This window comes from Loxodonta africana, chromosome 21 (genome assembly GCF_030014295.1).
Source record: "Loxodonta africana isolate mLoxAfr1 chromosome 21, mLoxAfr1.hap2, whole genome shotgun sequence".
Lineage (NCBI taxonomy): Eukaryota > Metazoa > Chordata > Mammalia > Proboscidea > Elephantidae > Loxodonta > Loxodonta africana.
Window position 1 is genome coordinate 48,962,395 of NC_087362.1, and position 14,485 is coordinate 48,976,879.

The 14,485-nt window shown below is 46.6% G+C and overlaps 1 protein-coding gene and 1 long non-coding RNA gene across 3 annotated transcripts in view; one reads left to right on the plus strand and one right to left on the minus strand.

The window, feature by feature from the left end:
- CDH1 (cadherin 1) overlaps nucleotides 1–7,823 on the minus strand; it is a 71,894-nt gene extending 64,071 nt beyond the window's left edge. The window contains exons 1-2 of the mRNA XM_003417040.3: nucleotides 7,669–7,823; nucleotides 6,760–6,874 (exon numbers count right to left, since the gene is read on the minus strand). Coding sequence (XP_003417088.2) covers nucleotides 6,760–6,874; nucleotides 7,669–7,716 — 163 coding nt within the window. The 5' untranslated portion in view covers nucleotides 7,717–7,823. The remainder of the gene's footprint in view (nucleotides 1–6,759; nucleotides 6,875–7,668) is intronic.
- Nucleotides 6,794–13,470, plus strand: LOC111752572 (uncharacterized). 2 transcript variants are annotated; one of them, XR_002787460.2, is made up of 4 exons: nucleotides 6,794–6,890; nucleotides 7,513–7,654; nucleotides 7,798–7,848; nucleotides 11,866–13,470. It is a non-coding gene; the product is annotated as an uncharacterized LOC111752572 (long non-coding RNA). The 2 variants fall into 2 exon arrangements; XR_010318859.1 differs by lacking the exon at nucleotides 11,866–13,470 and adding an exon at nucleotides 8,227–9,215.
- Nucleotides 13,471–14,485: the final 1,015 nt, after the last annotated feature.

The following is a 14,485-nucleotide window of genomic DNA, read 5'->3' on the forward strand; positions in this document are numbered from 1 at the left end:
TAGGGGTGCAAACTGATACAGTTCTGTGAGAGGCAATTTGGAAATAACTGACAAAATTACAGACACAGATACCTTGATCCAACAGGTCCACCTATGGACATTCATCTTCTGGGTACACCAGAACATGTGCAAAAGGATGGGTGTGCGAGGTTATTCCCTGCAGCTTTGTTTCCTACAGCAAAAGACAGGACAACCCAATGTCCGTCTATGGGGTGGGGAGGCGGGAGGCAGTCAGTTCAGTAAACTAGAGTCCATCCATACCACACAGGTGTAAAAAAATAACAGAAGGTGGAAGTTCTTTCCGTACTAGTACAGACAGAATGCTCATTTGGAAGGAAAGTAAGGTACAGAACAGTGTTATGATACACTATCCTTCATATAAAAGGATCATACATTATTAAATTTACATTTGTGTAAGAAATACGGCTATTTTTGTATTTCCATAAGGAAACCCTCTAAGGATACAAAAGAGACTTATAAAACTAGTTACCTGTGAGGAACTAGCTAGTTACCTTTGCCTTGGGGGAAGAACTAGGTGAAGACTAGATAAGGCTGGGTAAGACTTTTCACTCTGCCATATATATATATATATACATATATTTTTTTTAAACCAAGTGAAGATTTGCCTACTAAAAGAAAACAAAACAAAAATCCCCCATTAACAGGCCCATGGTCCTGCAGTAGCCCAGCCCTAGCCTTTACAGCCTCATTCTCAGATCCTCTTCTCCTCCAAGCTACCCTTCCTTGGCGAGGAAGGCACAGCTCCAGTCGCCTGACCCCTTCTGACTCCAGCTTTCTGGCACCACGCCTTTGGGTAATCCATTTCCTCTCCCTGGAGTGCCCTTTCCCTTTTCTCTGTCTGGCTGATGCCCGCTTATCTACCAATATCATCCAGGTGAAGTTGGCTGTTCCTTGCATGCTCTGAATCTCTTCCCACCCAGCAGCATTCTCTCAGTACACTGGAATTATCCAATTAGAGGTCTCACAGAGATTTTCTGGAATCTCCTTGAGGGCAGGGGCTTAATCAAGCCAGTACCCCCAGCACTGGGTGCACAGCGTGGAGAGGTCCATGCACTAGTCACTTCTCTAGCCCCCCCCCCCCCCCCGCCCCACTCCCATCTACTCCACTTTGCATCTGCAGAACTCTCCTTCACTGGCAGACAGAGCAGGGACCAGGCTGACCCCTCCCTGGTCAAGGGTGCCCTTTGATCTCTGGCCTCAAGGCTGGACAGCTAGATGCCCCACACCCTGATTGGCACCAGCTATTTACTCACCAAACATCTGTGACCTAGCCCATGGGCTTGTCCAGGAAATGAATCTGGTGGCAGCAGACACCTGAAGAGCTTTTTGAAATTCTAAGCCTAGAACCCCACCCTCTGAGATTTTGGCTCAGTGGATCTGCAGAACAGCAAATCTGTGTTTTGGGAAGTGCCCCAGATGACTCAGTGCTTAGCCATGTGGGTGAACCAAGGTCTCAGGGGCTGGGGCAGAGCTTTTTGACATTGGAAAAACAGGTATCTTAAGGGATCTAGATTATGAAATAACTTTTTTAAAAAACAGCAGAAGCTGTGAAGTTGAAGGTCATTCTGATTTCCCCATCACAAGCTGCACCTTGCCCCAGTGCTCCCACTCCAATTACAGGCAAAATTCATGAGCAGGTCTCCTTTTTTAACCCACAGGCAAACCCACTTCAGCACAACCCAAGCAGACTGCATGGTGGCAAGCAAGAAAATGCCACAGAATTTCCTTTTCTAACAAAGGGCATCTGGCTGATTCACCTGGCTGATTCACCGTTTGCAGAGCAGTATTTGCTTAACACAGAAGCAGGGAGAGTGAGGAAACTGGTTTGGCTGGTTTGCTGGGTGGGAGGGAGCACAGGGAACCTTTGAGCCAAAGGTAAAACATGGGAGAGTCTCAAACAAAAAGCACCGAACTACTTCAGGAGCACTGAACAACAGGAGCAGCTAATAATTTAATCACATTGAACACTTGACATACCATCCTATGAGGTGGCTACTATTATGCCCATTTTACAGATGGGTAAACTAAGGCCTGGAGAGGGAAGTCCTTGGTCAACATCCCTCGAGTGCCAAGGGGGGTTACCTGGATTTAAATCTAAGCAGCCTGGCTCAAGAACTTTCTAAATTTTGGGAAAATGCCACCAGAGCCTTGATGGGAAGAGGAAGGAAAAGAAAAAAGTACAGAAAGAAAGGTGACCTAAGGCTCTCCAACAGTAAAAAGCATAAGCTGGGGTGTATAAAAAGGTGAACTTAAATTAAAAGAGAGGGAGGTAAGGGAAAGGAAGGTAGTGGAAAAGGAGGAAAGATAAGAGAGAAAAAGAAAAAGGTACCACAATTTTTTAATTGACCAAAGTTGAAAAACACTTAAAAATGACTAACAACCCCTTCCATTTCCAGATTCAGGTTTGAGGTCTCGCTTCTCTGCCCTCTGCGCTTTCAGAAGGAAGCACTCAGTCCACAGAATCCTCAGGACACACTTAGCGCTGTGAGTTTGGCTTCAAGAGTCTCTGGGCATACAGCCCTCACCGGTGTATTAGAAAGTTCTAACAAATCAAACTCTTCCCTGCCCATTTACAGTCAACCTAGAGGGCTGTGGCCCAGAGCCATAGAGTTTGGGAGAAAAAAATAAAAGCAAAGGTAGGAGAGTTTGTTGTTATTAGGTATTCATACAGAGACTCTATGTGACAGAGTAACCTTCACAGGAGCCCATTGCCAGGTCTTTCTCCCATGGAGCCACTGGGTAGGTTTGAGCCACCAATCTTTTGGTTAGCAGCCCAGCACTTAACCCTGGTACCACCAGGGCTATGAGAATTCCTGAATATTTATTTATTCATTCACTTGTTCAAAATAATATTTGAGTGTCAATTATGTCCCTAAAAAAGTATTTGCCACAATTTAATGACTTTTTCCTGTCTTTAAAACACATTCTCACTCACATTTCTGTTCAGGCCACAGCTGCTTTATTCATTACTGTCTCCGCTGGTCTAGCCCAGTGCTGGCACTCATATTTGTTGAAAATTAAATGAATGTGCACATTTAATTTTCACAACAAACCTGTATTATTATTGCCCCATTTTACAGATGGGGAAACTGAGGCTCAGAAGTAGCTTACCCAAGGACACATAGCTAGTAGCTGAAATTCAAACCTGGATCTTTCACCTACTTACTCACTGAACTACACTAACCAGCTCTGCTGATGATTTCATTCCCCCTGCCTCTGGAAAGCCTAACACCCTGAAAGGAGATGGGGGTTGAGACAGAGTGGAAACCCAGAAAGGCTGAATTGGGATTGTAACAGCTATCTCTTGCGGATTTAGGGTTTTGGCAGCTTCTGGGAGATGGAGAGGCGATTGCTTTGGTGTCTGGCTTATCTGGGGCTGCGCTTGGAAGGGAATGTGTAACAGAACCATTTCAGAAGAAAAGGTTCACCCAGCAAAAAGTCCCAGAGAGCAAACAGGGATTTCCATAACCACCTGGCAGAGGGGGAGGGCAGATCCAGCTGCCCCATGGGGAAGGAGCAGCAGCCAGTCTTCCTTAAAAGGTCATGCAGGGCCCAGGCTTAGCACTTTTCCACCTCCACTCCTCTAAAAACACAAAGGCTGGGGGAGGGGAAGGTGTGTAGGGGCAGCCAACTCGTTTCTTTCACCAGTAAGATGCATCAACCCTTGTCACAGACATGAGTAATTGAGGAAGTGACGTTTAGGAGTTTGAGAGGTGAGGGAGCAGGTATATGATGATGTAAGGTGACCCCAAAACAGATTTCCAAATTTGCTTTTTTTTAAAGCCCACTTTAATTAGGGGGCCTGCCTACTGTTTGCAACGCCTTTCAGCACATCTTTTAGAAAGGAGGGAAATGGGTGTATTTAAGCCACACAGGTAGGAACCTGTGGGCTAGGTCAATTCAAGTAGCCAAAGCTCAAATCCAAAATACAGGCCCTGTTTACCCAAGACCGTATTGTCCAGGAAGTAAACAAGGAAACCACTGGTTTAAAAGCCTGCCTGCTTTTCTTTTTACTACACCCCAATCCACTTAAAACTGTGTACACTAGGCTAATACTTCTGAGATCCCAAACTGTCAAATAGCCTGAGTTTCTCAAGCTAGTTTGTGCTTAGAAAGAGAAAAAAATCAGAAGCTCTGAAAAACTAATTTACAGTTCAGTTTTTTAACATTCTCCAGTCTAGAACCTGGAGAGAAACCAAAGGAGTAAACACAAGGCTGAGATGGTGGGGTCATCATCTCATGAGACACAGGAACGACCCCAACACACCACCTGAGTTCAGTCAAAACTGTATTTGTGACATTCAATAGCCACCTGTGGATAAAAAAGTGATAGGTTCCTTGTTTTCCAACTCCCACCTCCACAAAGCCAATGTTTAAGGCCAATATCACATCCCTCTATTTCCCTGAAGTTGAGGCTACTTTCCTAAATCCTGCTGTCATTTTAAATCACAAAGCTAGTTCCCCAGGTCAAATATGTTGTTTTTACCAAGGGGCACTTCTGTCCTGGGTGATTCCACACTGGACAGATACAAGGAGACTCCCCCGACCAAAAAAGCCATAAAAAGACATCAGGAAATCTGTTGAGTGGAGGTAGGGGTTGAGGACATAAAGGGAACTTGAACCAGCCACTCAAGAAGCTCGTGGAGTGGAGTAAAGGATGGAAGCTGCCTCTCCCACTAAAACCGGCCAGCCAGGAGGCCCCTTCCTCCACCTCCCACCATCTCCATCACTCCATCATCACCTCCTTGAAGGGGCCCACCCTATCAACCCCTCTGCTCTCCAGGAGCCCACAGGGAGAATGTAGTCTACTTCACAAAAGCCACAAATTCCCCAAACATCATCATCTTTTTTTTTTTTTGAATATTGAAGAGAAAGAAGAGGGGAAGAGGAGGAAAAAGACCAGTTTGGATCCTTGAGCAGATAACTGAACCTGTCTGTGCTTCAGTTACCACAAAAAAGAAATAATCATTGTGCCTACCCTCATAAATTGTTGTGAATTTAAATAAGATACAATATGTGAAGCACTTACTCCAGAATCTGGTTCAAAAGCGAGTAATAAAGAGACTGCTATTAATTATAATAATTATGTTGTTAGGGATACATAATATTACTGGTCAGATGCCATGTGCTTAGAAGGGGAAAATAAAAATCAGACTAACCCACCCTTGGAGCCCTGGTGGTGCAGTGGTTAAGCTCTTGGCTGTTAACTGAAAGGTCAATGGTTCAACCCCATCAGCTGCTCCTAGATTACAGCCTTGGAAACCCTAGGGGGCAGTTTTACTCTCTTATATAGGGTTGCTATGAGTCAGGTTTGGTTTTTGATAACACACGCTTGGGACTAACCAAATATACTCAACTGTCCTGGTGCATGAAAGCAAACTGGCCAGCACCTGTGTTGACACACCTCATATATACACACGTAACATACTCACTGCCTTTTCTAAGCCCTACCTGACTCTTAAGGCCAGGTCAGGCTTTATTCCTCCCAAAAGTCAGTCTTCACTGTCCACCAAAATATCTTCACCCTTTCGCACCTCATTGCCCAGGCACCATGGTGCCCTCTGGTAAAGGGGCCCTGAGACATTCTCAACAATCAGCTAGAATGTGAAATACTGAGGACAGGGTTGGAGCATCCTGTCCCCACATCTCTTAACGTGTTCCCTGGTGCCCAGCCCAAGGCTGGACAAAACATTAAATAGAGACTGCCTGAGTAACGGCCGACCATCTGCAACATCAGGCAGATGTGTCCTTTCTGACCCAACAGGAAGCTCTAAACAACAGAGAAAGGCCTCCGAAAAGCAAATATGTTTAATCAATCAAACGGCAGTTTCTCTGGGGAAAAGGCTGCCCACTGTTAGAACAACTTCCAAAGTTCAAAAAAAAATCTTTAAGACAGCAGTGTGATTGCTGCAGGTTCTTCACGTGGCCAAAGACTGGAGGAATAAACTCAGTGATGCCTCAGGGGAACTGTGGGTGATTTCTCTTTTTAAAAAGTGCTTCCTTCATTGTTATGATATTCGCCCAATCAACCAATATCATGAGGGAGGAGAAAGTCCACTGATGATAAGCAAGCAACAGAAACAGGGAAATCAGAGGAGAAACCAACCCCTTCCCTCTATCCTGCCCCTGGGCAACAGTGAAGTGAAACAAACTCCAGAATCCAGGTGATCACAATGATAAAGCCTAGAAGTACACTGGGCGTTTGTATGCATTTTCATCCCCTGAGTCAGAGCTAACAAACTTTTTTTAAATACCATTATTTCATAGGGGAATAGCACCTGTATCAAAATGTTCTCATCCCCAGAGCAAAAGCCACAGCCCTGGCAACCAAAAAGGTTCCACAGTCACCACAGAGATGGTTGCAGAACTATGCGTGGGAATCAGATCCTAGTTCCAGTATCTGTTCCCCCGACCCTGGGCAAGTGAACTGCACCCTCCCCCCCGAGCTTCGGTTTGTTCATCTGTAAAACGGGAATATTCCCCACCTTCCCACCTAGCAGGTTTCTCTAAAGTGCCCAGGACTTAAGACACACTGAAGGCTCTTATTAGTGCCTTCCCCCTTTTACAACATAGGTAAACAGACAGGGCGTCGTCCTTCAAACACTTAGTAAAAGTTTAAATCCTTAAATCTGTGCACATTCAAAAGGGTATCTTTTGAGCCAAGAGGGGGGTTCGCCCAGGAGAGCCAAGGCGTAGGTATGCAATTTCTCCGTCCCCCCACGGGCGGCGTGCCCTCACCTCTGCCCAGGACGTGACCTCTCTCCAAGTGCCGCCGGGTAACCGTGAACACGTAGCTCTCCGCCCCAAAGCCAGGACGGCAGGGCTCCGGCTCCTCACAGAGCCACGCCGAAACCTGCAGTGAGGGAAAGGTATGTAACCGGGGTGACTTGGGGGGGAGGGTTGCCTCCTGCTCACACTGAAATCCTCCCTCGCTTGCGGCATCGGGACTGAGGGAGGAACGCCCCACTACCCCAGAAGACAGCGGCGTCACCCTCTGCCACCTCGAAACCCGCAGCCGCCAAGCCCCCCAAGGAACTCCGCGGGAGGGAGCTTCTGGGTCACTTCCTCATGACTAAGCCCCCTTTTCCTTTCTGTCTTCTTTTTCATTTCACTGGTAGTGTCTTTACAGTTCACGATTCCGTTTTCTCATACCGAAACGCCCCCGCCTTAATCTAATTCCTCACAGAGGGGCTGCCCAACCCCTTCGGACCTCACTTTCCCTATCCCGGGGACGCCCCCATTTCTACTTACATGGGAGGTGTCTTGATTTCTATGGAAGCCCTTTTCCTCACTTCGTTCCCACTACTGGCTTCTCCTGTACTGACAACGGGGCTTCCCTTTCCCGACTGACTCCACGTCCCCACTGCCCGGTCCAAGTCCACACCTCGACCAACACAGAGCCCCCGAGCCTACGGCGAGGTGCGCCCCCCACTCGGGTATTTGCGGCCGGGGGCGGGCTCAGCCGCGCGCCGCTTTACCCCTCCCACTCAGGGGAGCGCGCCGCAGCTTCCAGGCCGTTCTCGCCCTTCGGACCCAAACTTTCTCTGAAGGAGGAGCGGGGACAGTGCGAGAGAAGAGGGGACGCAGAGCCGAGGCGCGGAGCGTGGGGCCAGAATGCTTTCTCTGAAGTCAGGTGAGCCGACGTACCTGTAGCAGCAGCAGGAGTGCGAAGAGGCTGCAGCACCGAGGGCCCATGGCGGCCCGGACCGGGGCTGAGGGAGGCGGGGGTCTGGTTGGGCCGGGCTAGAGCCTGGCAAGACTTCCGTGAACTCACAGGTGCTCTTGGACTCCGGACGCCACTGAGCAGAGCAGCGCTGCGGCCACCAGGTGAGTCCCGAGGGTGCCGCCCCCAGCGCCACTGATTGGCTGAGGATGCACCTGCCCTGGCCGCAGCCTATAGGCGGCGTGGCTCGGCCCGCAGCTTCCTCCGCAGGGCGGGGGGCGGGCGGCTCGCCCATGGCCCCGCCCTGCGGCCCCGAGACGACCCGGTGATAAGCTGAGGAGAGGTTTGTAGGGCCTAGGTGGAGCGTTGGGGCTGCATGATTCCGATTCTCACTGGGTTCAAATCCTAGCCCTACCAGCGGCTAAGACATGGGTCAGAAAGGACCCCTTGGGTTCTTAAAGGCACACCACAGCCACCACCAACCACTATCTGGAGAATTCTGTCCACAGTAAAATGACCTAGTTATGTCTTTTTAACTGCAGATCTCCATCGATTAGTGAGTCATCGGATTGATTCACAGGGTCAGGACCACCTCTCACCTGAAGCCTCACCTTCTACACCATCCAAATGGAAATAATAAGTACAAACACCTGACTGTGTTGTTGTGGGGTTCCCATACAATTAATAAGGCCAATGTTTCCTGCACCATAAAAGCTCTGTACAGGTGTGAGGGGTAATAATACTAGCACTAGGTGCTGGGCACTGAATGTTACTGTCCCAGGCTCTGTGCTGAGCATTTGAATTGACCATTCACTTAATCTCATCTCAATACAAACCAAGTGCTGTATCATTATTCCCATTTGATAGATGGGGCAAACGAGGCTTAAAGAGATTGAGGCCAATAGGCAGTGGCAGAGAACTGGCACCTACCTCCCTCTGATTCCAGGGCCCTTGCTTTTAACTATTATGCTTCACCTCGTGTGGCTTCCCACCCTCTCCCACCCCCCAAGTCTTCCAGCTGGAGCTGCAGGTTTCAATCTGTCCTTTAATTTTGACATGGAAAAGACCTTTTAGAGTTCACCCAAACTTGTTATTTGCAAGCAACTTGCTCAACATCACACGGCAAGTCAATGTCAAAGCTGAGACTAGAACCCAAGATCTCCTGATCCCCAACTGGGGTTCTTAAAGCCACACCAAACCCACCACCACAGCCTTCTCTGAAGAATCTGTCCCCAGTAAAATGATTTTAAGATCAAGAAAAGAATACCCAGGCAAACATTAGGTCAGACACCTTCCCTTTCCTATGGCCAGCCATGTCTGTGCAGTTTGGCTCCCCCATCCCACCAACTGCTCACTGGCTGTGTGACCTTGGCCCAGGCAGTGTTCTCATCTATATATCCAAACCTTTGGCCATCAAGTTGATTCTAACTCATAACAAACCCTACAGGACAGGGTAGAACTGCCTTATAGGGTTTCCAAGGCTGTCATCTTTACGGAAGCAAACTGCCAGATCTTTCTCCTTCGTAGCCACTTGTGGGTTTGAACTGCCCACCTTTCAGTTAGCCACCGAGCCCATAGCCACTGCGCCACCAGGGCTCCCTTCTTATTTGTATAAATGGATTGAAATGAGTTAATATAAGAAAATCTCTAAGCAGAGTACTTGGCACATAATAGTAACTGCTCAATAAATGTTTGATGTGGAGGTTGTTCTCTAGCAAGGGTCACTCCCCTCTTTCCCTTCCTCATTGGGAAGGCCACATTTGGAATACTGTATTTCACCCAGAGCGAAAGGTGAATCTAAACCTATTGAGGGTAGTTCTCCGAGAACTCCAGAGGAGTGGCACCATTTGCAGTCTGCCCAGGCCACCCTTGGTCCCCTCTGTTTTAATGGGTTTCTGAGCACACACCCAGGCCATTTGGATATCTACATCTTGGCTCTCTGCCTTTTTACCTGCCAGGAGGCTTGGAGGAGAAGCCTTCGGTATTTCCTTTCCCACTGAGGCTCCTGCTGGACTGTGCATTAAACAAGATAATGGAAATACAGAAACAGGCGTTTCCCCCATGGGGCAGCCTTGCCAGTTTGTGGTTTGTTTTTTTTTTTCTTCTCCCAGTTATGTAAAAATATATATTTTATGCCATCGCTCAGCCCAGGGAGCCTTTAGGGCTTTGCTTTCTTCTTCCCCGCAAGCCCTGGCCTTATAATTCTGAAGTGACTCTCATTGACTCTTCCATTAAAAAATTCAATAAAAAAGATTTTAGAAAACAATTAAGAGCAGCGAGGACAGGTTGGGATGATGCACGCTTCAGACTTCTCGGCAGGTCTTTGAAGCTCCAGGGAGTGAGTCCCGATGGGCGGTCCCCTTCAGCTGTCCAGGGTAAGGAGGGAACACAAAGCGGTTCCCTGTGGAGGTGGGGTGATTTGTGACTTTTGGCAACACAGTGAATTGCCTCAGCTTCCCCTTGTATCAAAGAAGCATATTAATTAACTCCATGTTAAGATCAAATGAGCCAGGGTAGGTGAGCCAACGAGTTATGATGTGAGTAGCCTTGGGTCTCAGGTTGGCCAGACCAGAAAACCAAGCCTGTTGCCAATTCAGGCTCATGACCACCCTGTGTGTTACAGAGTAGAACTGAGCTCCATAGTTTTCTTGGCTGTAATCATCCGCTGTGCCGTGGGGTGGGTTCCAACTCCCAAAATTTGTACCAAACCAAAAACCCAAACCCACTGCCGTGAAGTAGATTCCAACTCATAGCGACCCTATAGGACAGAGTAGAACTGCCCCACACGGTTCCCCAGGAGTGCCTGGTGAATTCAAACTGCTGACCTTTTGGTTAGCAGCTGTGGCTCTTAACCACCAGGGTTTCCAACTTTTGTAGGGAAGATTCAAGTTCTGGCTTTGCCACTAGCTAGATTGGATAAGCCATTTTATCTTTCAAAGTCTAGGCTTCCTCATCCCTAAAACGGGAATGTTGTTGGAGCATAATTCACAAGGTTATTATAAGCACTCTATAAAAGTTAGCTATTAGCATCTTTGCCCAATACATTTCCTTCTAGATTCTAGGGAAAATTGTGAGGCCCCTTGAGAGTTCCCCACACCTAGGCTCTTCTACACCCACCCACCCATACCTCCTCCACCCCAGCCATTAAAACCTCTTAGGCTATCTTTTGTATCTGCTGGGGGAAATTCTTTTTAGGCTGGATGGCTGGTCATTTTGACCCTCCCAGGGTCATTTGCATTTTAAAGAAGGTTCTAAAGAATGACCTTGCTTCTTTCAAATGAATGAAAGCTTTTGGCTCTACTAAACTCTGTTAATCTGGTGTCTTGAATGGGTTTCTAGGGGGGTCTGTGAACAACTGGAGATTGTGTGCAAACCTGTAGGTGCAGGTAGCAAGACCCATAACTTTCATTAGCCTCACGGCTGGGGGACAACAAATCCAAATCTAAAGCTTGGAATCTCTGAGTGCTAATGTGGAATTACAGGCTTTGACAGAAAAAAGGAATGTTGACTAGAGGCCTCCACTGTTCCCTTGAGATCTCTCCAGGTAGGTGATAAACCCCAGCCTTCCTCACTGCAGTGTGTGTCTCTGGCGGATTTTCATTTCCTGGGTGTCGGGGGCCCTGCAGAGAGGCTAGTGATTAGTTCCCAAGGCAAGCCTGTCCCTTTCATCTCCCTGTGGCCTGGCCTACCAGGTAGTAATAATGGTGCTCAGACTGGGAGGGGCGACCTCCCTTGGCCTCTGCTGAGAGGAGCCCAGCCCCCAGCTGGCTGGGGATGAATCCCCAGGGAAATTTGAACTGCTAGGGATTACAGCCAGGCCAGCCTTCGCAACAGAGTTGGGAGAGCAGGCTCCATTCTTAGCTGTTCCTGGGGGCTTCTGACACCCCTCCCAGTCTTGCCAGGCTAACCACCAGCACGCAGAAGGGAACTAGACACCCTTGCTACAGCCTGCTGTTATAATGCTGGTAACTTTGCAGCCCAGCCACACAGTAATGCAGTAAACATTTTTATTTCAAATATAACAAAAGTAAATAGTATAATGTATACTGTATATAGTATAATGAAGCCCCATTACCCAGCTTCAACAATCATTTTTTTTTTTAATTTTTGTAACTTGTAAACTTTCTGATTATACCAAAACTTGTCTCATTTCACCAACCCTGCTTTTTTAATTTTTGCAGATTTTAAAGCAAAATCCCAGGGTACCTGTCATTTCCCCTGAAAATATTTCATATACATCTCTGAGAAAGACTTTCTTTTTTTTTTACATAATGATGTAAGGTATGAAACATCACAAAGCAAAAAGAAACTTTTATTTGGCATATATTCAAAAAAGGCAAAAGTGGGAAATGGACAAGCATGCTGCCAGAACCATGTCTGCCTGAATCCAAGAAAATTACAGAATAGACAAAAGAAGGAAAATGGACAAGCATGCTGCTAGAGCCATGTCAGCTGGACTCCAAGGAAATACTACAGAATAAGCAAGAATGGGAAAACGGACAAGCATGCTACCAGAGCCATGTCCACCGGAGTCCAAGGAAACTTCAGTGTATATTAACATTACAAGTGGGCAAAGACTTTGAATGCTTCACCTTTTCACAGATTGGCAAGAAACTGTGATCCTACATTTTGAATTGTCTTTCTTAATCATTGGTACAGGTTTCAGTATGGACAGTCATGAGGGTCTTCACTGGTCCAACAAATTTTCTGTTTACTAAAAGCTTATAGAAAAAGATAAGAACGGAAAGTCTTTTGTGTCCTGTTTGATTGGTTTATGTGAAAGATTCCCTAAAAGATTTCCCAAGATTGTCTTAGCTGTTGTCTTTATATCTTAGGACCCAGTTGATGTGTCTGTACGACTCCTTGTGAGTCCAGCTTCAGCTGGGTCACATTCTCTATGCTCAAGGACAGGGAATAATGACTCCAATATTATTTCCTAAATCAATAGTCATAATGCCATTGGGAATAACACCTAATAAAGTTAACAATAATAATTTCTAGATATCATCCAATGGCTAAGCCATATTTTTACAGTAAGTGTTTAAATCAGTGAGACAGAACCCCCGCAGTGCTGTATTCTTTACCTGGCTTCCTCCCCTACAGTTTTGTATTGCAAAATCCTTTCCTTTGCTGGGCTCCCCTACCCCTCAGCTTTGCATTTGAATCCTGCCTTTGCTTGGAGGTTGTATGTAAACCCCATTGTGCCTGCATAGTATGATTAAGAATGTTGCTAATGTAACATGTATGAGCTCCCTACTTGTAAACCCTTTTAAAAGTAACCAACCGGCATGCCCACCCCTGGCGAGCAGTCTTGGCAGCAGTAAGCACCGACTGACTCCATTTCCTTGTACAATAAAATAAAGGTGCCTTTTTTGTTCTCTCACCTCAGTCTCTTGTTTATTGGCCAATACAAGTCATGCTGAGTAAGAACCTGGGTTTTCCACCTGGTAACATCTCCACTCAAAAAACGGCCATACTTCACAATTGGCTATTACGTCTCTTAAGTCTCTTTTTTATCTGTAACAATTCCCCCATTCCTTTTGTTTAGTTTTATTGAGCTATAATTGACTGCAATATTTTAAGTGTATCACTGATGAGTTTTTGTTTTTGTTTTTAACTATAAACATTTAAACATTTATTCAGTAGTTATTAAATGCCAATTGTGTGCACAGCCTTAGACCAGATTTTTTTTATTAACTTTTATTGAGCTTCAAGTGAACGTTTACAAATCAAGTCAGACTGTCACATATAAGTTTATATACACCTTACTCCGTACTCCCACTTGCTCTCCCCCTAATGAGTCAGCCCTTCCAGTCTCTCCTTTCCTGACAATTTTGCCAGCTTCCAACTCTCTCTATCCTCCCATCCCCCCTACAGACAGGAGATGCCAACACAGTCTCAAGTGACCACTTAATATAATTAGCTCACTCTTCATCGGCATCTCTCACCTACCCACTGTCCAGTCCCTTTCATGTCTGATGAATTGTCTTCGGGGATGGTTCCTGTCCTGTGCCAACAGAAGGTTTGGGGACCATGGCCGCAGGGATTCCTCTAGTCTCAGTCAGACCATTAAGTATGGTCTTTTTATGCGAAGTTGGGGTCTGCATCCCACTGATCTCCTGCTCCCTCAGGGCTTCTCTGTCCCGCTCCCTGTCGGGCAGTCCTCGATTGTGGCCGGGCACCAACTAGTTCTGGTCTCAGGATGATGTAGGTCTCTGGTTCATGTGGCCCTTTCTGTGTCTTGGGCTCTTAGTTGTCGTGTGACCTTGGTGTTCTTCATTCTCCTTTGATCCAGGTGGGTTGAGACCAACTGATGCATCTTAGATGGCCGCTTGTTAGCATTTAAGACCCCAGACGCCACATTTCAAAGTGGGATGCAGAATGTTTTCATAATAGAATTATTTTGCCGATTGACTTAGAACTCCTCTCAAACCATGGTCCCCAAACCCCCGCCCTTGCTCCGCTGACCTTTGAAGCATTCATTTTATCCCCGAAACTTCTTTGCTTTTGGTCCAGTCCAGTTGAGCTGACCTTCCATGTACTGAGTATTGTCCTTCCCTTCACCTAAAGCAGTTCTTATCTACTAATTAATCAGTAAAAAACCCTCTCCCACCCTCCCTCCCTCCCCACCTCGTAACCACAGAAGTATGTGTTCTTCTCAGTTTATACTATTTCTCAAGATCTTATAATAGTGGTCTTATACAATATTTGTCCTTTTGCCTCTGACTAATTTCGCTCAGCATAATGCCTTCCAGGTTCCTCCATGTTATGAAATGTTTCATAGATTCATCACTGTTCTTT